The sequence below is a fragment of the Ylistrum balloti genome, unplaced genomic scaffold (assembly GCF_031769215.1).
Source record: "Ylistrum balloti isolate Yb309-2 unplaced genomic scaffold, AGI_CSIRO_Ybal_v1 Utg370198, whole genome shotgun sequence".
NCBI classification, from domain to species: domain Eukaryota; kingdom Metazoa; phylum Mollusca; class Bivalvia; order Pectinida; family Pectinidae; genus Ylistrum; species Ylistrum balloti.
In genome coordinates this window covers 375,193-401,258 of record NW_026782174.1, presented here as the reverse complement: position 1 = coordinate 401,258, position 26,066 = coordinate 375,193, and the positions used below count along the sequence as shown (strand labels likewise).

General features: G+C 35.0%; 1 protein-coding gene across 1 annotated transcript in view; it reads left to right on the top strand.

Annotated features, from left to right (window-relative positions):
- The window catches only part of LOC132551460 (sodium/potassium/calcium exchanger 4-like), a 60,928-nt gene that overhangs the window by 15,905 nt on the left and 18,957 nt on the right, over nucleotides 1–26,066 (top strand). Inside the window, exon 2 of the mRNA XM_060215600.1 lies at nucleotides 17,275–17,472. Within this exon, the coding sequence (XP_060071583.1) occupies nucleotides 17,275–17,472 (198 nt within the window). The remainder of the gene's footprint in view (nucleotides 1–17,274; nucleotides 17,473–26,066) is intronic.

Sequence of the window (26,066 nt, the reverse complement as noted above, 5' to 3'; positions counted from 1 at the left end):
TTATTGTCCATACTAAAGAGAGTCCCAGTTTCCTTGCTATTTTTGAGTTACTTGCTTAATCCCTGTATTTCTTTTTCGAAGTCTCCAAGATCTGAAGCTTATCCTCATTGCGGTCATGATAATTGCCTATTGTATATTTCTTGAATGCTTTGATTGATTAAACAATTTTTAATCGAGGATTGGTACACTTGGGTCAATGATTTTTATACTATCTGAGGTTCATGAAGCAAGGAACATAAATTTAACTATCTTTGTCAATTTTTCCCTTCATACAACTCTTTTAAACCATCATAAAAAAGGGTTACAGATATTGGGCCTGTAGGATGAAGGTGTACAAGGTTTGTTCATATGGATGAACTTGGTCTACTTTCAAGGTCACAGGTGTCAAATATGTAAAAATCTTTCTTCTCCATAATCAAGATGGAATGGGTGCTGACATTGGGCCAGTAGCATGCTGTGATGAAGGCCTAGGACTTTTAACTTTTTTTTCAAATTATTGAACTAAACCCCATTTCAAGGTCACAAGAGTAAAATGTGGTAAAATCATTTAACATCTTTTGTACTGATCTTGATTCTCTATGACAATTGGATGTAGGGTTACTAATTTTTTGTTCAATTGAATGATCTTGACTCACTTTATGGTCACAAGGGTCAACTTTCCTTAGAGCTAAATATTTCTTCTTTTCAATAAACATTAGTCATGGTATATGTGTAGTAACTAGATTGGGGAATAGGCATTCAAGTTTCCACAAGTGGACATAACAAATGGACAAAGTCCTCTATGTAAGTAGTAGAACAGCTGAGTGATTGACTTGTTTAAAGAGTTATTGCCCTTTGTTAAAAAATTTGTGTCTGAACCTTGATGTTGCTATCATTTAAACTAAGATAATGAAACATGATATATATATTAGTCATACTAAGGCAATGTGCATTTTGCAAAAATTAAGACCAACAACCCATTGATTACAGAATTATTGCCCTTTGTTAGAATTTCATGTCAAGAGATATACTTGCCAACTTTCCAATTCAGTTGGGAGTTTCCTGATTTTCACTCCCTAGTCTGGCCTTCTGATTGTAGAAAATTGGGGAATCTCCCAATTTCTGAGATCTGCTAGGTAGATCATGAGTAACCCTATTTCTTGTATTGATCAAGTAAGAACAGTAACAGGTAAAACTGACCACCCAGCCACATGATGTCCAGTTATCTAATTGGTGTCACCTGAGTTTATCCTTGCTGACCGCTATGCTTGGGAGCACACTTGTGCACATGGCCCAGTGTTCCCAAGGTAGACCATTGGTTAAGACGCAGGAGTTTGCCGTGGCAACTTGTTAAGATGAGGTCATAAATGTTATATACAAGCTACAAAATACCTTTCCAGTCATATAACAACTTCAACAAGAAAAGGATATTTAAATAAATTTCATTTTGTAAAGAATTCACATTATCTGTAAATCCAAACTTAATCCTGTTCACGACTTGTCAAAACAACAGCAAATTTTATTGTTATTGTATAATGAAGCATGCACATTATTAACTCAAATTTGATTAATTGTCTCCTTTATTTCCTTTGTGACAAATATTGTGACATGCAAGGTTTCATGTCAAGTCAAAGATATGGTTCACACACTTTTCTCCCTCACAAAAATTTTGAAAAGTTGGCAAGTAAGCAGTGCATAGCTGCAGTTTGAACGGACACTTATCAAACTGGTAACTTTTCACACATGTAGGAAGTACATTTTTTGAAAATATTTTCAAAACCTATAAACTTTAAACTCATAATTATCAAACATACTGAAACCTACAAATGTTGATAACAATCAGTGGCTGTAGTGGACATGTACATTAAGTATTATTGTGAAATATACCTTTACTTTCGTAATTAAAGCATAAGTATGTGTCAAGCATAAATATATGTATGTAACATGTTGAGACATTTTTCCACTTCAAATCTCTCAAATGTAACAAATTTTTACAGACTTGTATTATTAATATTACATTACCAGATAATTTTAAAAACAGGAAAAGTTTCCAATAATGTTGTGATTTTTTTTGGAAATTTTAAATTCAACAGTTCTACTTGTACTCTGTTATATTAACCATTTTTTAAATATATTTTGAAAAAAAATATATATATCCATATATATTTGAAGCTGAATAAGCTTGAAGAACTGCTCCCAAAATGTTCAAAGCTTATTAGTACAGTGTACTTATATTTTTGTAAATGATGATTAGAGCTGGGATAATCAGGATGAATCATGGATAGAACACGGCCAGTTAATTACGTTGGTATCCTATATAGTAGATATCTTCTAATCTTGCAAGTTCATCACATGGGAATTATCCTTATTTTATGTGCGTATCAAAGAACTGAGTTTAACTTGTAATCACAACAACAACAACACCACCAAAGTAATTATACATGGTTTCCTGTGCTGTGGATCAGGTATATAGCTGAGCTGTGTCCATGCTTTGGACAAGATGACCAAGTCTGATATTTTCATTATTCCCTCAATATTTATGGTGAGATAAGCCTTTTGTGGTGTATTAGTGGTTATTAATATAAAGATGGGTATTTATTCCTTTTTCATACAACAACCTCCCGCAGGAAATTACCAAACACAGATGTGACATCCTGTCATATAGAAATTATATACAGTTCAAACATGTTCCACTTCAAAATAACAATCTCCATCGGTGTCAAAAAGGGTAAGATTTCTAGGAGTTAAATTGGTACTATGTAATTAAATAACATGTGGAAGTTGAAATGTAACTAAGTGACATGTAGGAGTTGAAATGTAACAAAGTAACATGTAGGAGTTAAAATGTAACAAAGTAACATGTAGGAGTTGAAATGTAACAAAGTAACATGTGGGAGTGTAAATGTAACTAAGTGACATGTAGGAGTTGAAATGTAAATAAGTAATATGTAGGAGTTGAAATGTAACAAAGTAACATGTAGGAGTTAAAATGTAACAAAGTAACATGTAGGAGTTGAAATGTAACAAAGTAACATGTGGGAGTTGAAATGTAACTAAGTGACATGTAGGAGTTGAAATGTAAATAAGTAATATGTAGGAGTTGAAATGTAACAAAGTAACATGTAGGAGTTAATATGTAACAAAGTAACATGTAGGAGTTGAAATGTAACAAAGTAACATATATGAGTTGAAATGTAACAAAGTAACATGTAGGAGTTGGAATTAACTAAGTAACATGGTGGAGTTGGAATTAACTAAATATTATTAAGGAGTTGAAATAGTACTGTGTAACTAAGTAACATGTAGTAATAAATATATAACCCAATTACATCTAGGAACAGAAAAACCTATCATTTTTTTAAGTTTTGTTATTGCTAGCAGATAAATTACACAAGTTTCAGGGTCATGAAAACACAATTTGTTAAAAAAAAAAGAAGTTTTTTCTTTGATGTTGTCATTCAGGTCTAATGGACAGGGAATTGATTGGTAACATACAAATGTAATTGTACTGAAGGCCCTGAACAGCATCAAAGGATCTCTCATTCTCACCTGACCACTACCATGAGATATGTTAGGCACTACAGGTATAGAAGGTCATGTGAATTTTAACCATAAAGAGGAAATCTAAAAGAAAATCTGATTAGGCTTAATGTAACACTGTTACAGTTTCAGCCTAGTACTACCAATATTAGCTTTTTGATTGGTAGTAATATTCCAACAGATTATCAGTGACCTCTGGTGGCAGGTGTATGTTATACGCCACCATCTTTCAAAACAGTGTCATGCATGGTAGAAATATTCCAACAGATTATCACTGACCTCTGGTGGCAGGCGTATGTTATAAACAATGCCGCTATCTTTCAAAACTATGTCATTCATGCATTCTGTTGTTTTAGAATTGTTATGACTTTGTACCTGGCTCCTAGTCCACCAATATTTTCATGGTGACTGACAGCACAACCATGGCAAATATTAGCATATTTTTACAAGTAAAATTTCTATGTTCTTCTGTTTATTATAGTCTTTGTCATGTCAGAGTTAGATTCTGTCAGAAAGCACGTTTCCACATAACATAAATGTCACACGAACGACTAATTACTGAGGAAGTAAACTCAACCCAGATAAATCTGTAACAGCGAAACTTATTAATGGCGACTTAAAATTGTTAATTAGCGGTTAGTCAATGGAATTTACTTGACTGATTATTGTGAGCCATTTTTTCTTTAGCATAGGAAAACAATTTCATGTAACGTAACTCATTAAATATCTCGGGTAAATGATTACCACATGTTCAATTTTATATTTTAAGCAGGTATTTCTATTTAGTTTTACTACCTTTATATTTATACATTGAATTGATTTATCGAAGAACTTTTTAGTGTAACAACAATGAAATTTTTGTGTGATATCACAAAGAACAGCAATTTGGATTAGATTTCACATTATTCTGTTATAATAGTTATTATGACGATAAGTTTAATACCTCAACAGCTGTGTTTATCTCAGAGAAATGTAGAAATATTTCCTATAGATAGTCCTATTTTATTCACCTTTATTCCTCGTGAGTCAGGGGTGTGGCTTATATACTGCTGTTGCTTATATGTGGATGAAAAAAATTGACAGGATAAAAACAACCAGGAAGTGTACAGGTACACCAGTTTCAGACGGAGTTTTTTCACAAGTACCTTCCTGTCACGTGTTTGTGACTGAAACAGATTGTCTAGATTGAAGATTAAGATAAAAATAACATTCTCAGAGATTTAATTAATCATAACTTTTACTATGAATCATAATAAGATCTTCTGGACTTTCTCGCTTACTTCGAAGCCATAGTGGAAGTTTACAATAGCACTTTGCATCCTGGGATTGATAGGTCGTCAGGTTATCGGACAAATTCAAGATCAGCCACCGTGCTTGTTTACGATATGAATAGCATCATGTAACTTACAAGAAGAAAGAATATGCAACTATAAGAATTTGGTGAGCATGCAAGGGCCTTCTGTAATCTTTAACAGTATAGACATCTATGGAGAGATTGTTAAGTAAACAGTAGATAACATCAAGCCCTCTATCTGTGCAAAGACAAGCCAAATGAGTTCAATGTTTGATATTTTATATATTTTTTTTTAAATATATCAATAAAATAAAGGATTATCTGTGTATAATTCATTTGCAAACATTATTAGACGTTTCTTTGGTGACCTTAATAAATTGCCCTCCATTGCCTGTTATATCAGCCAATGTTGGTCAGCGTAACTGTTACCACTTCGTAAGAAAGGATCCAGCTTATATTCTGGTGCAGCTTATATCCCAGAAAATATGGTTAACCCTAAATTTATGACATAAAATTTCATTTTTTGTTGAAGACAACTAAACCCTAAATTTATGACATAAAATCTCATTTTTTGTTGAAGACAACTAAACCATAAATTTTATGACGTAAAATTTCATTTTTTGTTGAAGACATCTAAACCCTAAATTTATGACATAAAATTTAAATTTCTGTTGAAGACAACTAAACCCTTAATTTATGACATAAAATTTAAATTTCTGTTGAAGACAACTAAACCCTAAATTTATGACATAAAATTTCATTTTTTGTTGAAGATTTTCATACTATTATGCAGTCTATTACTGCCTATAAATATAATCCTATATGAGGTATCAGTGTGTTTTTGATGGATTGTAAGTCTTGGTTGATAGACAGAGAAAATCTCTTATTTTATTTTGTCTCCTTAAAAGGCAGCATAACAATGTTGACATTGAACATCAGTCAGTTTGATTAATGTTTGCATTGTCCAAACAAAGATTTCCGTGTGATAAAAGGAGTTCCATTTTGCCTGTGGAGCTCCAACACATGCTTGTAATTGCTTTTCAGGTCTGAAGGTCAGAAGTCAAGGTCGATCAATATAAATTGAAAATTGCTGCTGTACAACATGTAGCTTAAGTTGACAGGAGTTAGACCTATCAGATTGTAAATGAAGTCATTATGTTACCTAAATGCCTCAACAAGGACTCGAACCTGAGACCTCTGGCTTAAGCCTGACTTTCAACTTGCAGCTAGTATTTTACCAGGGTTACATACTCCCCCTCCAGGAAAGAACTCATCCTCAAGTTTCCAGGGGCTACAACAATGTCTGTGGGACAATGCTAAGTATTATTATTCCCAAGTCCCTACATGGGCGCCAATGTAAATTACCATTGTTATTTTAATGCCTCCACTAAGACTTAAGTCTGGGACCCTGGCTTACCAGTCTAACTTTCAATAAATTGAGCTAAAGAGAACCTCTCACAAACGATGTGAAAAATTGACTTTGACTTACATTCAAGGTCACAGGGGTTAAATGTATTAAAACATTTAAATGACTTCTTCTTATAACTAAAGCGCCTAGAGACATGATGTGTGGTTGGTATATATACACAAGGTGAGCGCTGCAGGCCCATTTTGACTCTTGTTATAATTAAGCTAGATATGATGTTAAGTATTGACATTAGTGAATGGCCGACATACTGCCATCGGGATAGGATTTACTTTTCTCAGTTGATGGTGGATTGTTTCAATGAAAAGTATTTTTCATAATAAAATTCAAATTTATAATTCATAATTGCAATAAAAATAAATGATATTTTCAGAAATTTAAATTAATTTAAATTTTGACACACTGGATGATACATGGTGTATAACACTGGATATTCTGCATATTTCTCTTCTTTTCACTGTAAACAAAACTGCACTGTGTGTAATGGACCTATTGACTTCTCTTTAATAGGTTACTTAATTATAACATAGCTTTAGTTATCACTAGCAAGCAAAGTTAATGGAGGTGTTTTATAAAGAAGAATTACTAAAATTTCTGTGAATTAAAATTGTTTTTTAGTTAATACTAAGGTATTTTGGTATTTTTCGTATTTTTTATAGTTCTGTATAAACTTGTTCTCCACAAAGGATTTTGTACAGTACTGAATGTATTGTTATGTTTCTTTCCGATAGCTGGAAGGATTTCATCTGTAGATGGGTCATTCCACAGTGTTAAAGTCTTTTTTTTTTATAGATGGCAAACAATAAACCTCTGACTATTCCATCAATAATAGATTGTAGGGCCAAAATGTTGTCTACAATTTAAAAGGTCACAACCAAAAACTGAACGAATAAGCATATCTGTTAATGTATATGGTGCGTCAGCTACATTACGTCCTTGATTGAGTGGTTCTGTCCGGGTAGTTCATTGGTTGCATCATGACAGTATTTTTCAGCTTTTTGGTTTGTTTTAGCTTTTTGCTGGGCCCTACAATGATATGTTTTATTTTTAGTATATTACAGTATTACAGTTGGTCTTTCAGGAGGCAAGTTGTATACTAGATTTTTACTGGTTTCTCTCAACACAGCCTTAATTTATGTTTCTGCTATTTAGAAATTTTGTTTTCTTAAGTATTGCATAATAGGTCAGGAAGAGGTGGGGGGAAGGAAACTCAAACCCAGAGGAGGTAACATTGTATAACATTGAGGTTATACAGAATGATATGTTGTGATGTCACAAATTAAATTTTACTGGTGATGCATACTTAGCACAGAAATTAATACATATATTTGCACAGTATAATTAAGATGATATGGCTGCATATTTCAAAACATAGGAGGATAAGCCAGTTTCTTATTCATGTAGATTTAACAAAAACATAGCTTCAAAATTTCAGAACACAGAGTTTTTTAACACAGGAGTTGGGACACCCGAGGGACATTTAAAGTCAAACAAAATTTCATTTCATTTCTGGCTTTCTGGGTCATGCAACTTTTCTTGTTGTACTTAGGATCAATAGTGTTCAATGACATCTTAGAATATGAACAATCATCTTCTGGGCTAGATATGCAAACGAAAATGGTATATTGTGGTTATACTGTTGCAAATTATTTCAGTTGACTAATCAAATATCACATTAAACATCTCCATCTTTAGAACCATCAATATAATATCATAACATGTGTATACTATTTATGATTCAAACCACTATATCCAGTCTGAGATAGTGAAGTTTTCCTCAAGGCTTATGTAACAAAGTTCAGTATTTATTTCAATGCCTCCTCAAGAATTCTAACCCAGGACCCCTGGCGTACTAGTCAGACACTCAACCAATCAAGCTAAAGAGAAGTTCTCTCTAGCCGAGTGGTATATTGTGACTAGCATTTTACTAGTTACATAGGTTTCACATTTTTGGGAGTTAATAGAAAAACAAGACTATGCTTGTTTCTAGATGGTGTTGGTGGTGGAGGCTGGGAGTTGAGGACGATGATTGTTTTTAGATGGTGTTGGTGGTGGAGGCTGGAAGTTGAGGATGATGCTTGTTTCTAGATGGTGTTGGTGGTGGAGGCTGGGAGTTGAGGACGATGATTGTTTCTAGATGGTGTTGGTGGTGGAGGCTGGGAGTTGAGGACGATGATTGTTTCTAGATGGTGTTGGTGGTGGAGGCTGGGAGTTGAGGACGATGATTGTTTCTAGATGATGTTGGTGGTGGAGGCTGGGAGTTGAGGACGATGATTGTTTCTAGATGGTGTTGGTGGTGGAGGCTGGAAGTTGAGGACGATGCTTGTTTCTAGATGGTGTTGGTGGTGGAGGCTGGGAGTTGAGGACGATGATTGTTTCTAGATGGTGTTGGTGGTGGAGGCTGGGAGTTGAGGACGATGATTGTTTCTAGATGGTGTTGGTGGTGGAGGCTGGGAGTTGAGGACGATGATTGTTTCTAGATGGTGTTGGTGGTGGAGGCTGGGAGTTGAGGACGATGATTGTTTCTAGATGGTGTTGGTGGTGGAGGCTGGAAGTTGAGGACGATGCTTGTTTTTAGATGGTGTTGGTGGTGGAGGCTGGGAGTTGAGACATATTTCAAGAAATTGTGGTGTAATGTTATTGTATCCTAGTATTGTTGTTTATACCTGTGATATATTGGAGTCAATAGGTCTGTAACATTTTACCACAGACCTCCATAATTCTTGATATTGAAAAAAAAAATGTCAGGTTTTACTCAGTTTTATGTAAAAACTAGAATTACAGTACATTGTGTCTAGAATTCTGAATGATTTAATAAATTAATGATTTTTACATTAATCCATTGTACACCGGTGTCTGTGCCTCAGGTAATCCTCGGCTAATGAATTCTCTGTATGTTTTTCACCTGTTATCAAGTTTACAGTATCTGTTATCAGGTTAACAACATCTATTTTCCACTAGGTAAAGTGACATATTTAGCTGATAAAGAAATATACACACAGTAGCAAGAAAAACTTCGCAATTTATGGTCTGTGAACCTAAACAATCTGAACAGATCAATGAATGTGGAAGAAAAATGTTTTCACCATACAATAACCAAGCAAGGATTGTCATCATGAAAATTTGATTAAACAAACTGAATCCATATGATTGTAACATATGTATTCATGTCTTACAGACATTTTCTAGTTAAAAATTGAAAAGATTCTATTTTACTGTAAGAAATTTTCTTGACCAGGATTCATGCTAGTTAATACTTTACTGGGATAGCAATAATGCTATTGTAGTGTTGCCATCCCGTTGTCAAATAATTATTGGTTATGACCCTTATAATCAAGGGTAACAGGATGTTTTAAAGGGTCATGTAGGAAAAGACCTTATAATCAGTTCTATTGTTTATGTAACCTTGGTAAATACTAGCTGCAATACATTCTGTATGGTTCGAGACAACTTTTCTTCTGCTTGATCAGTCAGAGCATTAGACTAGTACACCAGAAGTTCTGGGTTCAAATCAGATAGTATTGAAATAAACGTTATGAACTCTGTTACATATAGCTATTTGTTTGTATTGAGATGATGTTTTATGTTTTATTTGGTTGTTGTTTTTATTGAATTTATTGGATCCAAAAATTGAATTTGAATTTGTTGATCAAAAGTTAGATGAAGTGGGAGGTTCTGGAATTTTCACCATTTGAACAGGTCAGTGTTATATATTGTATAGCCTATATAAATTGGAACTGTCAAAATCAGATAAGTCCGCAACACTGAGTTTGTTGCATACATTTTGATTGACTTAATGGTTAGATAACACAAGTTACAAATTATTTCTGTTTTATCGTTATACAAAACTGTCTCCAAAAACCAATCTTTGAAATAAATCAATGACTCTCATAAGCGATGAGTATTAGTGATGGATTTAGCCCAGTTTTTCCTCCAATAAAGGCACTGTAGTAATTATGCAAAGTTGTTAGATATGGACTACATCACGTTTAGTATGAAGGATGTGAAACTTACAACATGACAACAGATCAACTTTACAGCAAAAGAGTTTTCAACATTTGAACCCCTCTATGAGCGTCAATTGTTACAGATTTGCATATTTTTATCCCCACTCTGACACTCACTTGTTACAGATTTGCATGTTTTTACCCCCATTCTGACCCTCACTTGTTACAGATTTGCATGTTTTTACCCCCATTCTGACCCTCACTTGTTACAGATTTGCATGTTTTTACCCTCTGTGAGCCTTGATTGTTACAGATTTGCATGTTTTTACCCCCTCTGTGAGCCTCGCTTGTTACAGACTTGCATGTTTTTACCCCCTCTGTGAGCCTCGCTTGTTACAGATTTTTGGTCTAATGTCTGTTTTACAAGAAAAAAATATACCTGTATACCTCTCTTTCAAGATTTCCTCCAGGCTGGGACTTAAGTGTCTATAGTGTATCTCCAAAAATAGCTTCATGTTTCTGTATGAAACTTAATGTAGTGTCTCTTGCTTTCAAGGATTTCTCATTTGTGATATATATTTTTTTAATTCAAAACATGTCAAAAATACCAAATATTGATTTTTGTGATTTAACACTTAGTTGAAACATACTGTGTTTGTCCATCATACCAAGCACTATACTTAAAACTACTTATAAGTGGGGAAACTCCAGGTTTTGTTGCTCTGAAAATGTGTGGTTTTCTGCAAAAAAAAAAAAAAATTCAGATGATACTTGTGACAGTGATAAGAAGGCTAGCTGTGTAGATTTTTTGTCCTCAATCACAAAGCAGTACTAGTCTTTGTAACATAATGACACTTTGAAGAAATTAAAGATAATTAAATGTTGTAATAGATAGGAAGATCTTCGAAACATGAAGTCTTCTATTATGTCTAATATCATTTGAGTTGTCAAATGTACACATACTTGTTGCATGTTTGTGCAGAACTTGGTATAAGTTATGTAAGGTTTCTTGGCATTGGCTGTATACATAGTGATTTCACTTTGAGTCAGTAGATCACAATAAATGTAAATATCCACCCACAGAATAAAAATCTGATTTGCTGATGCAGCTAACCCTGCTAGATTTCTGTCCAAGCAGAAAAAACTTTCATCATCTGAAGTCTTACAATAATTTCCATGCCCACAGCCTGTCAATGTAGCCTTACACAATCCCAGATGTGACAGTATGGTCAGCTAATAACGCTGACATACTTCCTATCTGAGTTAAACAAAAACAGGTCCTTCTTCATCTGTAGTTCTATCAACTTTCATGTGGAATAACTTGATGGCAACTTGACTTAGCTTGACATTGGTGACTTCAAATTGGGATATAGGGAGAAATCTTTTGGTTGTCACAGTGGGATATAGAGAGATATCTTTTGGTCGTCACAGTGGGATATAGGGAGATATCATTTGATTGTCACAGTGGGATATAGGGAGATATCATTTGGTTGTCACAGTGGGATATAGGGAGATATCATTTGGTTGTCACAGTGGGATATAGGGAGATATCATTTGGTTGTCACAGTGGGATATAGGGAGATATCTTGTGGATGTCACAGTGTGGTATAGGGAGATATCTTTTGATTGTCACAGTGGAATATTGGGAGATATCTTGTGGTTGTCACAGTGGGATATAGAGAGATATCTTTTGGTTGTCACAGTGAGATATAGGGAGATATCTTGTGGTTGTCACAGTGGGATATAGGGAGATATCTTTTGGTTGTCACAGTAAGATATAGGGAGATATCTTGTGGTTGTCACAGTGGGATATAGAGAGATATCTTTTGGTTGTCACAGTGGGAGATAGGGAGATATCTTGTGGTTGTCACAGTGGGATATAGGGAGATATCTTGTGGTTGTCACAGTGGGATAGAGGGCTATATTTTTGACTGGTAACTTGACAAAGGAATATAGGAATTTATCATTTGACAAATTCAAGTTATTTGCCGTATTAAGTCATTTGAACATTGAAATATAAGTTAACTGTGCCTTTTTTAGCACAGAGAACAACAGATAATTAAAGCAATATATCAAAGAATCAAACTCATACCGATGTGTTACATTGTAGCACATCGTTTCGTTTAAAATAAACGTGAAAATTAAACAATTTTAAAATTCAGGAATAAGATATGAAACAACAGCTTAAATTTCCTGTTCTTGTCACTTTCAACAGGAATTGTTTGTTGGTTATACAGTGTATTTAGCATTACACACTACTTATGAGGCTTTATGTATAACCCAACCAGAAAACTGTGTGATACAGTAAATATCATCCAGTATATGAATTACAATGTTGAAGTGTTATAGGCATAAAAAATGGTAAAGGCACATTGTCAAAATGGCTAATCCACTAGGCAGATTACAGGGTGGATATACAAAATAGCTAATCCACTAGGCAGATTACAGAGTGGATATACAAAATAGCTAATCCACTAGGCAGATTACAGGGTGGATATACAAAATGGCTAATCCACTAGGCAGATTACAGGGTGGATATACAAAATAGCTAATCCACTTGGCAGATTACAGGATGGATATACAAAATAGCTAATCCACTAGGCAGATTACAGGATGGATATACAAAATAGCTAATCCACTAGGCAGATTACAGAGTTGATGTACAAAATAGCTAATCCACTTGGCAGATTACAGAGTTGATGTACAAAATAGCTAATCCACTTGGCAGATTACAGAGTTGATGTACAAAATAGCTAATCCACTTGGCAGATTACAGAGTTGATGTACAAAATAGCTAATCCACTTGGCAGATTACAGAGTTGATGTACAAAATAGCTAATCCACTTGGCAGATTACAGGGTGGATATACAAAATGGCTAATCCACTAGGCAGATTACAGGGTGGATATACAAAATAGCTAATCCACTTGGCAGATTACAGGGTGGATATACAAAATAGCTAATCCACTAGGCAGATTACAGGGTGGATATACAAAATAGCTAATCCACTTGGCAGATTACAGGGTGGATATACAAAATAGCTAATCCACTAGGCAGATTACAGGGTGGATATACAAAATAGCTAATCCACTAGGCAGATTACAGGGTGGATATACAAAATAGCTAATCCACTAGGCAGATTACAGGGTGGATATACAAAATGGCTAATCCACTAGGCAGATTACAGGGTGGATATACAAAATAGCTAATCCACTTGGCAAATTACAGAGTTGATGTACAAAATAGCTTAACCACTTGGTAGATTAAAGAGTGGATATACAAAATAGCTAATCCACTTGGCAAATTACAGAGTTGATGTACAAAATAGCTAATCCACTAGGCAGATTACAGAGTTGATGTACAAAATAGCTAATCCACTTGGCAAATTACAGAGTTGATGTACAAAATAGCTTAACCACTTGGTAGATTAAAGAGTGGATGTACAAAATAGCTAATCCACTTGACGGATTACAGAGTGGATGTACAAAATAGCTAATCCACTTGACGGATTACAGAGTGGATGTACAAAATAGCTAATCCACTTGGCAGATTACAGGGATGGGTGGATATACAAAATGGCTAATCCACTAGGCAGATTACAGGGTGGATATACAAAATAGCTAATCCACTTGGCAGATTACAGGGTGGATATACAAAATAGCTAATCCACTAGGCAGATTACAGGGTGGATATACAAAATAGCTAATCCACTTGGCAGATTACAGGGTGGATATACAAAATAGCTAATCCACTAGGCAGATTACAGGGTGGATATACAAAATAGCTAATCCACTAGGCAGATTACAGGGTGGATATACAAAATGGCTAATCCACTAGGCAGATTACAGGGTGGATATACAAAATAGCTAATCCACTTGGCAGATTACAGGATGGATATACAAAATAGCTAATCCACTAGGCAGATTACAGAGTGGATATACAAAATAGCTAATCCACTAGGCAGATTACAGGATGGATATACAAAATAGCTAATCCACTAGGCAGATTACAGAGTTGATGTACAAAATAGCTAATCCACTTGGCAGATTACAGAGTTGATGTACAAAATAGCTAATCCACTTGGCAGATTACAGAGTTGATGTACAAAATAGCTAATCCACTTGGCAAATTACAGAGTTGATGTACAAAATAGCTAATCCACTAGGCAGATTACAGAGTTGATGTACAAAATAGCTAATCCACTAGGCAGATTACAGAGTGGATATACAAAATAGCTAATCCACTAGGCAGATTACAGGATGGATATACAAAATAGCTAATCCACTAGGCAGATTACAGAGTTGATGTACAAAATAGCTAATCCACTTGGCAGATTACAGAGTTGATGTACAAAATAGCTAATCCACTTGGCAGATTACAGAGTGGATGTACACAATAGCTAATCCACTTGGCAGATTAGAGTCATTTATGAATTATTTTGTTTTAGTTGAAATCAACGTAATACTCTATTTCTTTGTGTGACATGAAGCTGGACATATTTGATGCTCTTTAGTTTGCCTATGAGTTCCATTGTTCTATACCTTGTTCTCATTTGATAATGTGACATTACTTACTTGGATTGACCAAAGTTTGCATGGTGGGTGTTTTTAATGAAGCAGAAGTTGCTTACTCTTCTGGAACACCTGGTCTTATTCTCTTTTAGATTTTTCAGGAGTGTCTCTGTGTAAATCTTTCTTTTGTTCATATTTTGCCCTAGTTTTATAGAATTTGAGTTTGAATTGTGATTATATTGCCATGTTGGTATTTCTTGATGTTTTTAATAATCTGCATTATAAAGACAGAATGGAATATAAATGTACATTAAATACAGTATGTTTGGTTGATTGTTCATTTCTGAAGTTACTACATGCAGTGTATATTACTTAATGACTGGTAAGAGAGCTGGCCCCAGCATCATGAATCTTCCTTAACTAAGAAATTTTTCTTAACTTGAAATTGACCATAGGAAAGTGTTACTTAAATTAAGGAAATTTCCTTAAATTGAAGTTTTCCCTGAACTTTTAAATGCTTTTCTTTGATAGTTAAAATTTCCTTAAGTTAAGGATCATTCATAAATTAGGTCCTGTACTTGTATCCTTACCTTTTTAGAAAATGATAAACAGTTTTAATTTAGATGTACAGATATCCTTTTGACGAAAGAGAAATGTTTTTTCCCCACCTGACCCAATATGTAGTGTAAATGATTTACCTAAAGAAAGAATTCATTTACTCATGGACAGATTAACATCCCGAACGGTGAAAAACACAGAGAATCTACATCAAAATATCATTAGAATGAGAGACTACTATGGCTTTTAATTTAGCGACAGTATGAATGTCTGAGCTGCTTCCTTTAAGAGCGCAGAATGCAAGATAATACCATGATTTAGGGCGTCTTGTTTTGAATTTCAATGAACTAAAGGTTACTTTCATTAAATGAATGGAGCATGATTTCTGGCAGTAATGGAGACACTTTATTCGCAGATGTTGCCGTTTCGCATTGTTACCTAATCTATACGGGTCTTTGAATACAGAATTATTCTGAAAATGTTGTCTCATACGAATAAGCTTCGTGAATTAATGTGTCTGTATAGCTGTCAATATCTACCATAACACTTGTGAACATGAAGAGAAAGATTATAAAAGAAAGTGGCAAAAAATTCCAAGTAGAATCTGGTAATACAACTAGGCAGCATATCGCGAAGGCACCACGTATTCAATTAAACAAGGCTTGTCTTAAGATGTTGGTATCGACGGTTGTATTTGATAGTGATTTCTTGCCCCACAAAATCAATAATGGTCATGATTTTGTCTCACATTGCGTATGAATGTTACTTTTTCATGTGTGTGCTGTAGATTTAATGTGAAGTCTAGATTCAACTTCCTGTATTCTGTAGCTAAAGACTTTTCTTCATGTAACATTTTTAATGGACAGGAAATAACTATATAATCGAATGTCTTCTATGTTGGAATCAATATCACTGAAATTTCATATGCAGACATAATGAATTGGTTCTTTGCATTGTCACCTACCTCTTGGTATCAGATACAATTCCTACAAGTCATTATCTTATCCTGACAATAAGGAACAATCAAACATATGGATATTACATGCTTCGGATTTAATATCTTCAAACTGATCATCTTCACAGACATATGTTTTTTAATTTGTCTTGTAGAATACATCAATTCTGAAAAACTGCTTTTTTTTCATTTTTTTACAAGTTATTGGATTTCAAAGATTTTTTTTCAAAATGTTTTGAATTAATTGGAAAAATGAGATATTTAATGAAGTTTGTTATTGGGATTTCTGAGTGTTAATTTACATGTTATGGATTAGAGTAAAGATCAAACATTACAGATTATTGCATGGATCTCGGCAACAACAATTTTTACTGATATTTTGAAATGTCACATTTGATCTTCCTAATACTCCTGATCACAGATTAGATGGGTGGTATTTAATTGTCAAATATCAAAAGATTGTAGAATTATAAGGGCGAAATAGTACAAAACACTCCCAAGACACAATTAAAAACTATGGAAAAATCCATAAATTATCTATTCAACAGTGGTATATAGAATGTAGGCAGATCAGTATGAAGGAAATTCACAGAAATAGCAATGAAATATTCTAGTTACAACTGATAAATGAATTACATTTTACTAACTTTTCATGCGATGTGATTTTAGATTTTCAGGCATGCCATCCATAATATACAATGCTAAAAGCATTTTTTTCATTATACATGCACTCAGAAATATAACATATAAACTTTTTGTTGTAAGATTAATATTGATCGATTTCCTGAATACTCTTAATCCTCAAACTCATAAATCCGTGTGATTTTAATATCTGTGTAAGTGGATATATCCCCATAATCAAGTTTCTGTGAAATAAAATCCTAATGGAAAAACCATGAAAATAGATTCCCATGAAAATATAGGACTTTACAGTAAATGAAATGTGATAATTCTTAAGTCTGTTACCATAAAAATTTCACATATAACAGAAAATATCCCAACATCGCTCTAGTATAAACTTTCATCAGTATGATACCCTTCTTATTATGTTTTTGTGTCTTTCAGTGGAATCTCGTCACTTGACTGGCCTGGAAAACTGTACCCCACGGGCTGTGGAGCAGTTTCCTCGGGGGCTGTTTAACCAGGAGCAGCGGTTAAGGGGTGGAATCACCATTCACATCCTTGTGTCACTCTACATGTTCCTGGGTTTTGCCTATCTTTGTGATGACTACTTTGTGCCTTCTCTTGAAATTATCTGTGATAGTAAGTACTGCTTTTTTAAAATTAAAATCTGGGTCAATCACACAACATTATTACACACAGAGTCATTAAATAAAGAGGGTCATCAAACACTTAAAGTTATTACACTCTGGGTCATTAAACACTTACAATTATTACACTCTGGGTCATTAAACACTTACAATTATTACACTCTGGGTCATTAAACACTTACAGTTATTACACTCTGGGTCATTAAACACTTGGTTATTACACTCTGGATCATTAAACACTTGGTTATTACACTCTGGATCATTAAACAATTGGTTATTACACTCTGGGTCATTAAACACTTACAGTTATTACACTCTGGGTCATTAAACACTTACAGTTATTACACTCTGGGTCATTAAACACTTACAGGTATTACACTCTGGGTCATTAAACACTTACAGTTATTACACTCTGGGTCATTAAACACTTACAGTTATTACACTCTGGGTCATTAAACACTTACAGGTATTACACTCTGGGTCATTAAACACTTACAGGTATTACACTCTGGGTCATTAAACACTTACAGGTATTACACTCTGGGTCATTAAACACTTACAGTTGTTACACTCTGGGTCATTAAACACTTACATTTATTACAGTTATTACACTCTGGGTCATTAAACACTTACAATTATTACACTCTGGGTCATTAAACACTTATAATTATTACACTCTGGGTCATTAAACACTTACATTTATTACAGTTATTACACTCTGGGTCATTAAACACTTACAATTATTTCACTCTGGGTCATTAAACACTTACAGTTATTACACTCTGGGTCATTAAACACTTACAGGTATTACACTCTGGGTCATTAAACACTTACAAGTATTACACTCTGGGTCATTAAACACTTACAGGTATTTCACTCTGGGTCATTAAACACTTACAGGTATTACACTCTGGGTCATTAAACACTTACATTTATTACACTCTGGGTCATTAAACACTTACAGGTATTACACTCTGGGTCATTAAACACTTACAGGTATTACACACTGGGTCATTAAACACTTACAGGTATTACACTCTGGGTCATTAAACACTTACAGGTATTACACTCTGGGTCATTAAACACTTATAATTATTACACTCTGGGTCATTAAACACTTACAGTTATTACACTCTGGGTCATTAAACACTTACATTTATTACAGTTATTACACTCTGGGTCATTAAACACTTACAGTTATTACACTCTGGGTCATTAAACACTTACAGTTATTACACTCTGGGTCATTAAACACTTACAGGTATTACACTCTGGGTAATTAAACACTTACAGTTATTACACTCTGGGTCATTAAACACTTACAGGTATTACACTCTGGGTCATTAAACACTCTGGGTCATTAAACACTTACAGGTATTACACTCTGGGTCATCAAACACTTACAGGTATTACACTCTGGGTCATTAAACACTTACAGTTATTACACTCTGGGTCATTAAACACTTACAGTTATTACACTCTGGGTCATTCAACACTTGGTTATTACACTCTGGATCATTAAACAATTGGTTATTACACTCTGGGTCATTAAACACTTACAGTTATTACACTCTGGGTCATTAAACACTTGGTTATTACACTCTGGGTCATTAAACATTTTGTTATTACACTCTGGGTCATTAAACACTTGGTTATTACACTTTAGATCAGTAAGTTCAGTCACTTTAGACAGTAAGTACAATTGTTTATTCACAAAAGGTCAGCCTAACAGCATTTATGATCAAAAGGTCATTAAGAAATCTGTTCAAATCTAGGTCATTAAAATGATTGTCATTTAATTCCGTTTTATCGAACTCAGTGTCATTTAACAAAAGGCCATTAGATTCTAGGTCACTAAACTCTCGGTCACTAAACTGTGGGTCTATAAAAATTGGGTCATGTAACTCAGGGTCATTTAATCTGAGTCATTTAACTCTGGGTCACTTAACTCTGGGTCATTAAACACTGGATCATTTAACTCTAGATCATTAAATTTAGGGTTTTTAATCTCTGTGTCATTAAACTCTGTGTCATTAAGTCTGTGTCATTAAGTCTGGGTTAGTCACACAGATTCTTTTAAAGAGAACTGGGTAATTTATCACATGGTCATTAAACAGTGGTCATTAAACACTGGGTGTTGCACTTTGGGCCATTATATGCTAAGTCATCCAATTCTTGATAAATAACAAAGGTTCATTAAACTTTGGTCATTAACTGCTATGCAAATGCTTTTAAACTTTGTCTTTAAATATCTTGTCATCAGACATTAGATTAATATTAAGTACTAGATCATTATGATAATGTGTTAGTCACACTTCGTCATTTAACACTGGTTATTCAAGCTGGGTCATTAAAGACAGGAATATTCAAAACAATTGATTAAATACTGAATTATCAATCACTAGATCAATAAAGATGCTTTGTATTTAGTATAAGATTATTCACATTGAGTCAGGTAGTGTAAATGTGCTTATTTCCGCTGGGATTTAGTTCTGCAATTACATAAGGCAAAGTGAATGTATGGAGGTTATTTTTATGATCATTACACCTTTGCATATTTAATTTATAATTCAGTATGTATGTAATACACCACAAATTCATATGCATGTGTGAAATGTATGCGGCTGAATGACTTCTGGATATTCATTGTAAATTTCCCCACACGTAAATTTCAACATTTACAGTAATCTGATCAGGCATTTTGTTTCCCTTACTTACTAACGAAGGCAAGTAAAAATCTCCCCATTGATTTAATTAATTTTGGTTATATTATTCATCATTGTTTGTATCCTAACAATGCAAACACATGTACTGTATACATACAAACCATTGCTATATCTTTATAACACAATTATTGTGTATCCCCAGGCTCAGATCCTTATCTCAGGGAATCACACCTGATTTAGTTAGTCTGTTGTCACAACACAGCCTATTAATTTATATATATCAACTTTCGTTTTTTTTTTATATAAACACATTTCAAAGCTTGACATAGAAAAAAAAGATAATAAAAACATTTTATTTTTTAATTCTGCAGATAGTAAATTAAAAGAAATTCTGAAATCTGAATTTTTTATTGTTATGACGAGTAATATTTTGATATCTTCTAGATTCTCCAAAACGATTGTTTAAAAAGAAAAGAAAAATGACAATATGAAAATATGATAATGAAAAATACTCTGCAAATGTTAAATTAAAGCAATTCTGAAATCAAGATTTTTTTATTATTATGATGAATAATATTTTGGTGTCTTCTAGATTCTCTAAAAACAATGTTGAGCTTTCCTCGCTGTAGTTAAACAATGGCTATTATATGGTTTACCCAACACCGTCATAAAATAACACAGGATGCAGACTTGGCTAGCAGATCATATACAGATCATTACAGATAATTAGAGATGGCCAAAGACTACATAACCATATTTATCACCTGCGTAGGTACTGGACTATGACCTCAAATGATGACAAGGACAGCAATGTAATGAGATTCAGTCTGCCTCATACATTTTGATATCAATATACCCAAGAGCAGCATATTTTTGTCGTTCTGTCATCTGTTTCAACTTTCAGTAATATTAAACTGGTCCAGATCAATGGTGAGAGTAATGTGCTATAAAGTTGTGGGGGTGGCAGATGGAATCGTGTTAGAGAGAGGTTTTATATTTATTACTGTTTGCAGCTGACAATAAGATGTTGGATTATGATACCAGCTAAATGTCATAGCCAATGATGAAAACAACAATTCTGAATACTGGTCTTGTGGGGGTGGATGGTTAATGTATAGCCCTAGAATTCTAGGATTACATTCCTGCTTATAATTAATGGGTACAGTTTGTACTTAGATAATTGATATAGTCCTGGTGTTCACAGTATGGTTTAACCATGGTACTCATAGTATGTATAGTCCATGTACTCACTGTATGGTATTGTCCTGGTGCTCACTGTATGGTATTGTCCTGGTACTCACAGTATGATATAGTCCTGGTACTCACTGTATGGTATTGTCCTGCTACACACTGTATGGTATAGCCCTGGTACTCGCAGTATGGTATTGTCCTGGTACTCACAGTATGGTATTGTCCTGGTACTCACTGTATTGTATTGTCCTGGTACTCACTGTATGGTATTGTCCTGCTACACACTGTATGGTATAGCCCTGGTACTCACAGTATGGTATTGTCCTGGTACTCACTGTATGGTATTGTCCTGGTACTCACAGTATGGTATTGTCCTGGTACTCACTGTATGGTATTGTCCTGGTACTCACTGTATGGTATTGTCCTGGTACTCACAGTATGGTCTTGTCCTGGTACTCACTGTATGGTATTGTCCTGCTACACACTGTATGGTATAGCCCTGGTACTCACAGTATGGTATTGTCCTGGTACTCACTGTATGGTATAGCCCTGGTACTCACGGTATGGTATTGTCCTGGTACTCACTGTATGGTATAGTCATGGTACTCACTGTATGGTATTGTCCTGGTACTCACTGTATGGTCCTGGTACTTACTGTATGATATTGTCCTGGTATTCACAGTATGATATAGCCCTGGTACTCACTGTATGGTATTGTCCTGGTACTCACGGTATGGTATTGTCCTGGTACTCACGGTATGGTATTGTCCTGGTACTCACGGTATGGTATTGTCCTGGTACTCACTGTATGGTATTGTCCTGGTACTCACAGTATGGTATTGTCCTGGTACTCACTGTATGGTATTGTCCTGGTACTCACTGTATGGTATTGTCCTGGTACTCACTGTATGGTATTGTCCTGGTATTCACGGTATGGTATTGTCCTGGTACTCACTGTATGGTATTGTCCTGGTACTCACTGTATGGTATTGTCCTGGTACTCACTGTATGGTATTGTCCTGGTACTCACTGTATGGTATTGTCCTGGTACTCACTGTATGGTATTGTCCTGGTACTCGCCTGGTACTCGCTGTATGGTATTGTCCTGGTACTCGCTGTATGGTATTGTCCTGGTACTCACGGTATGGTATTGTCCTGGTACTCACAGTATGGTATTGTCCTGGTACTCACAGTATGGTATTGTCCTGGTACTCACTGTATGGTATTGTCCTGGTACTCACTGTATGGTATTGTCCTGGTACTCACTGTATGGTATTGTCCTGGTATTCACAGTATGATATTGACCTGGTACTCACTGTATGGTATAGCCCTGGTACTCGCAGTATGGTATTGTCCTGCTACACACTGTATGGTATAGCCCTGGTACTCACTGTATGGTATTGTCCTGGTACTCACTGTATGGTATTGTCCTGGTACTCACTGTATGGTATTGTCCTGGTACTCACTGTATGGTATTGTCCTGGTACTCACAGTATGGTATTGTCCTGGTACTCACTGTATGGTATTGTCCTGGTACTCACAGTATGGTATTGTCCTGGTACTCACTGTATTGTATTGTCCTGGTACTCACTGTATGGTATTGTCCTTGTTCTTACAGCATGATATAGCCCTGGTAATCAGGGACTTGTATATTCATCAAAAAATGATATTTATATTATTGGGGTAGTGGCATACTTGTCCACCAGACATTTTTTTGTTTTATTCTAAAGATGAAAATTTGAAGGCATTGAATACAAAGCAATAGGTAAATCAGTTTCACAAAATGATTTATAGAACCTTACAAGTAGCCAAATTACACTTAATCTACTACTTCACAATATTTAATGTATTAATAACTTCCTTATTTATACTTACCTCCTTTGCCTATTCCACAGTTACCTCCCCTGTCCCACCCCACTCTTCAGATTATGCCATTGCATTAACCTTCCCTGTTTTTCTGTGGCCTCAATACCTGACATGACCACTCTGTACTAATCTAATAAGTAGACATTATTTATGTATTATATCTATTCTTGATTCCTGGTCACACATGGGATGTATACTCTGCCACAGTTTTCATGCTTCATTCACAAGAGTCTCAAGTTTTCACCATCTCCGAGATAATTTTCCTACTCCATTTTTTTAAAAATAATTTTCAAGGAAGAGCTATTTAAGTCAAGAATCATTTGCTAGCTCATTATCAAAAGATAAATTTTATTTATTTTACATCAATTGAGAAAGCTTATTTGGTCACCTGAGACTGAATTAACTAAACTAATTAAAAGGCCTAGGGTGTTGATATTGAGCATATAGCATGCTGGGATAAAGGACTACCAAGTTTGTCAAAATAAATTACCTTAATCCACATTCAAGGTCACCAGGTCAAATATGTTGAAATCTTTTAAAAAACATCTTTTCAATAATCAAAAGGCCCAGAGTGATGAAATAGGGCCTGTAGCATGCTAGGATGAAGGGCTACCAAGTTCAATAAAATTAATGACCTTGACCCATTTTCAAGGTCACAGGGATGAAATAAGTTTAAATGTCTTCTTATCAATAAAGAAAGGCACAGATTGCTGATATGGAGCCAGTATTATTATGTGATAAAGTGCTACCAAGTTTGCTTATATTATTGACCTTGACCTACTTACAAGGTCACATGTATCAGATATGTCAAAATCTTTAAAGTGTACTCTGAGTGTTAATTCTATATTTAATTATAATGTTAGAATGCCATAAAATAATAATAGCGAAAACCCCGTCAAAATCCATCGCCCCAGTGTTGAGTTATTAAAGCTCAAAGTTGTCAATTTTCACCTGTCCGCTCAGATCTAATCAGCGTAATCATCATTTTTGCGGAATCGTGGCACTTCTACTCGTGATGTCATCAGTCAACAGAAATGGCAGCCAACATGACTGACAGTCACAATGACTCCGCACCTGATAGCGATTTGAATTTTTGAGGAGTCTGATTATGGTGTGGATGATATTTCTGAAGACGAAATCCAGCCCTACCAATTTGAACCAGAATTACAAGATGATGTATACAGTGAGGAGGAAACTAACCCTTTGGAAAGTGACGATCGTTTCAGTGGAGTACGATCCATTGCTTTCATTTCACTATACCGAATTCAAAATGAAGTTCCGTTGAAGTGTTTTGAACATAAATATGAATATTTCATTGAACCTTTCCACATGTCTCTCTTCTTCCTGACAAACTGAATCCATTGTTTGCGCACTTTTTCAAGCTAAAACTGTCGTGTCAAAAAGGGGGTGCACATTATATGCAGGAACATGCTATTCTTGTTGTTATCATTCCTGAGTTCTGCGTCCGCCATATTGGATTACCTCCCTTCACATAGTTTTATGTAAAAGTCGTCGGTCTTATATGATAGTCTGGAGATAAAAACAACAACAACAAAAAATAAAATAAGATCAATTTTAGCCCTTCAATGTTAGCCCTTCTGGTCAGTGGTTGGGATTTTAGACGGTCTTCTTTTTTCTTTTGTGCCATGATATTTCACTCTGGAATGTCGAAGTGGCGACTGGCGGCAGGAAACTCAAGTCTCTCGGCGTAGTCCAATGGTGTTCTCTGTTTCCCCACGTCGAAGTCGGTGTAAACAATCTATAACTAAGTACCTTCGGATACCGTGGTAGGTACAGGTATGGGGACAAGGTATGATTGAAACTTTTCAGACAGTTAAAACAACATCGTTTTCTGAGCATTAGTACGCGTTCAGCCGAAGCCGGGTGTCATCAATCTCCTCATACTCAACGTGTTTGTTACCTGTTAAGAACCGTTAATTATCCTGTTAGCCAAGCCTTTCATGCTTGTTAAGTCAGGCACCTGTATGAATTTGTTTACATAAGGTAATTAAATATGTTAGGGTCATGATGATTGTAGTTTCCTAATTATCAATGGATCAAACCACAACTGTTTCATCGCGGTAACCAGTAATCAATTAATGTTTCTGTAGAAAATCTTTTTTTTTTTTTTTTTAATCTGACCCCAAAAAAGTACCTGCGCACTATACCCGAGTGCGCACTATACCCGCAAATTTACGGTATTTAATAGGAAGGCATGCATTGACACCCCATCAGTGTTAGTGTTAGGACAACCGTACGCTGCACAGGTGTCAGAAATTTTTGTACCAAAGAATTTTCGTCTGAGGGGAATTTTCGTTCCAGGGAATTTTCATAGCACTATGGATATATATAGATAAGGTGTCAACAACAAATTATAACACCCTCCGCTGTGTTGATAATAAAAATTTGATGTTTTAGAAGTTTATACAATGATTTGACTCGTTTTTACCCAAGTACTGGTAGGCGTCTGTTGTTAGCCGACAGGCGTGTCACCTCACACGTGTCACCATTGTTTTTTCAAGCCACAGAGACGCTAATTACCTAGCCTTATACACACAACATACACTCCTTATACCCATATAACCTATTCTATAGTACTACTATATAATAGTAGTACAAAAATTCTCAGGACGAAAATACCCGGAACGAAAATTCTTCGGTACGAACATTCCCAGGACCGCTGCACACCGCTTCCCCCCTCAATAGGAAGCCATTTTAGCAGATTTAAGTGCTAATTCACCAACCCCTCGTTCACTACCTTAAATATTGCGAAGATGTGAAGTACTTTCACGTAAATAAACAAAGAAATTACTCACATGTAGCACAGTAAAGACAATATGGCTGCATCAGCAAAAGCATTGAA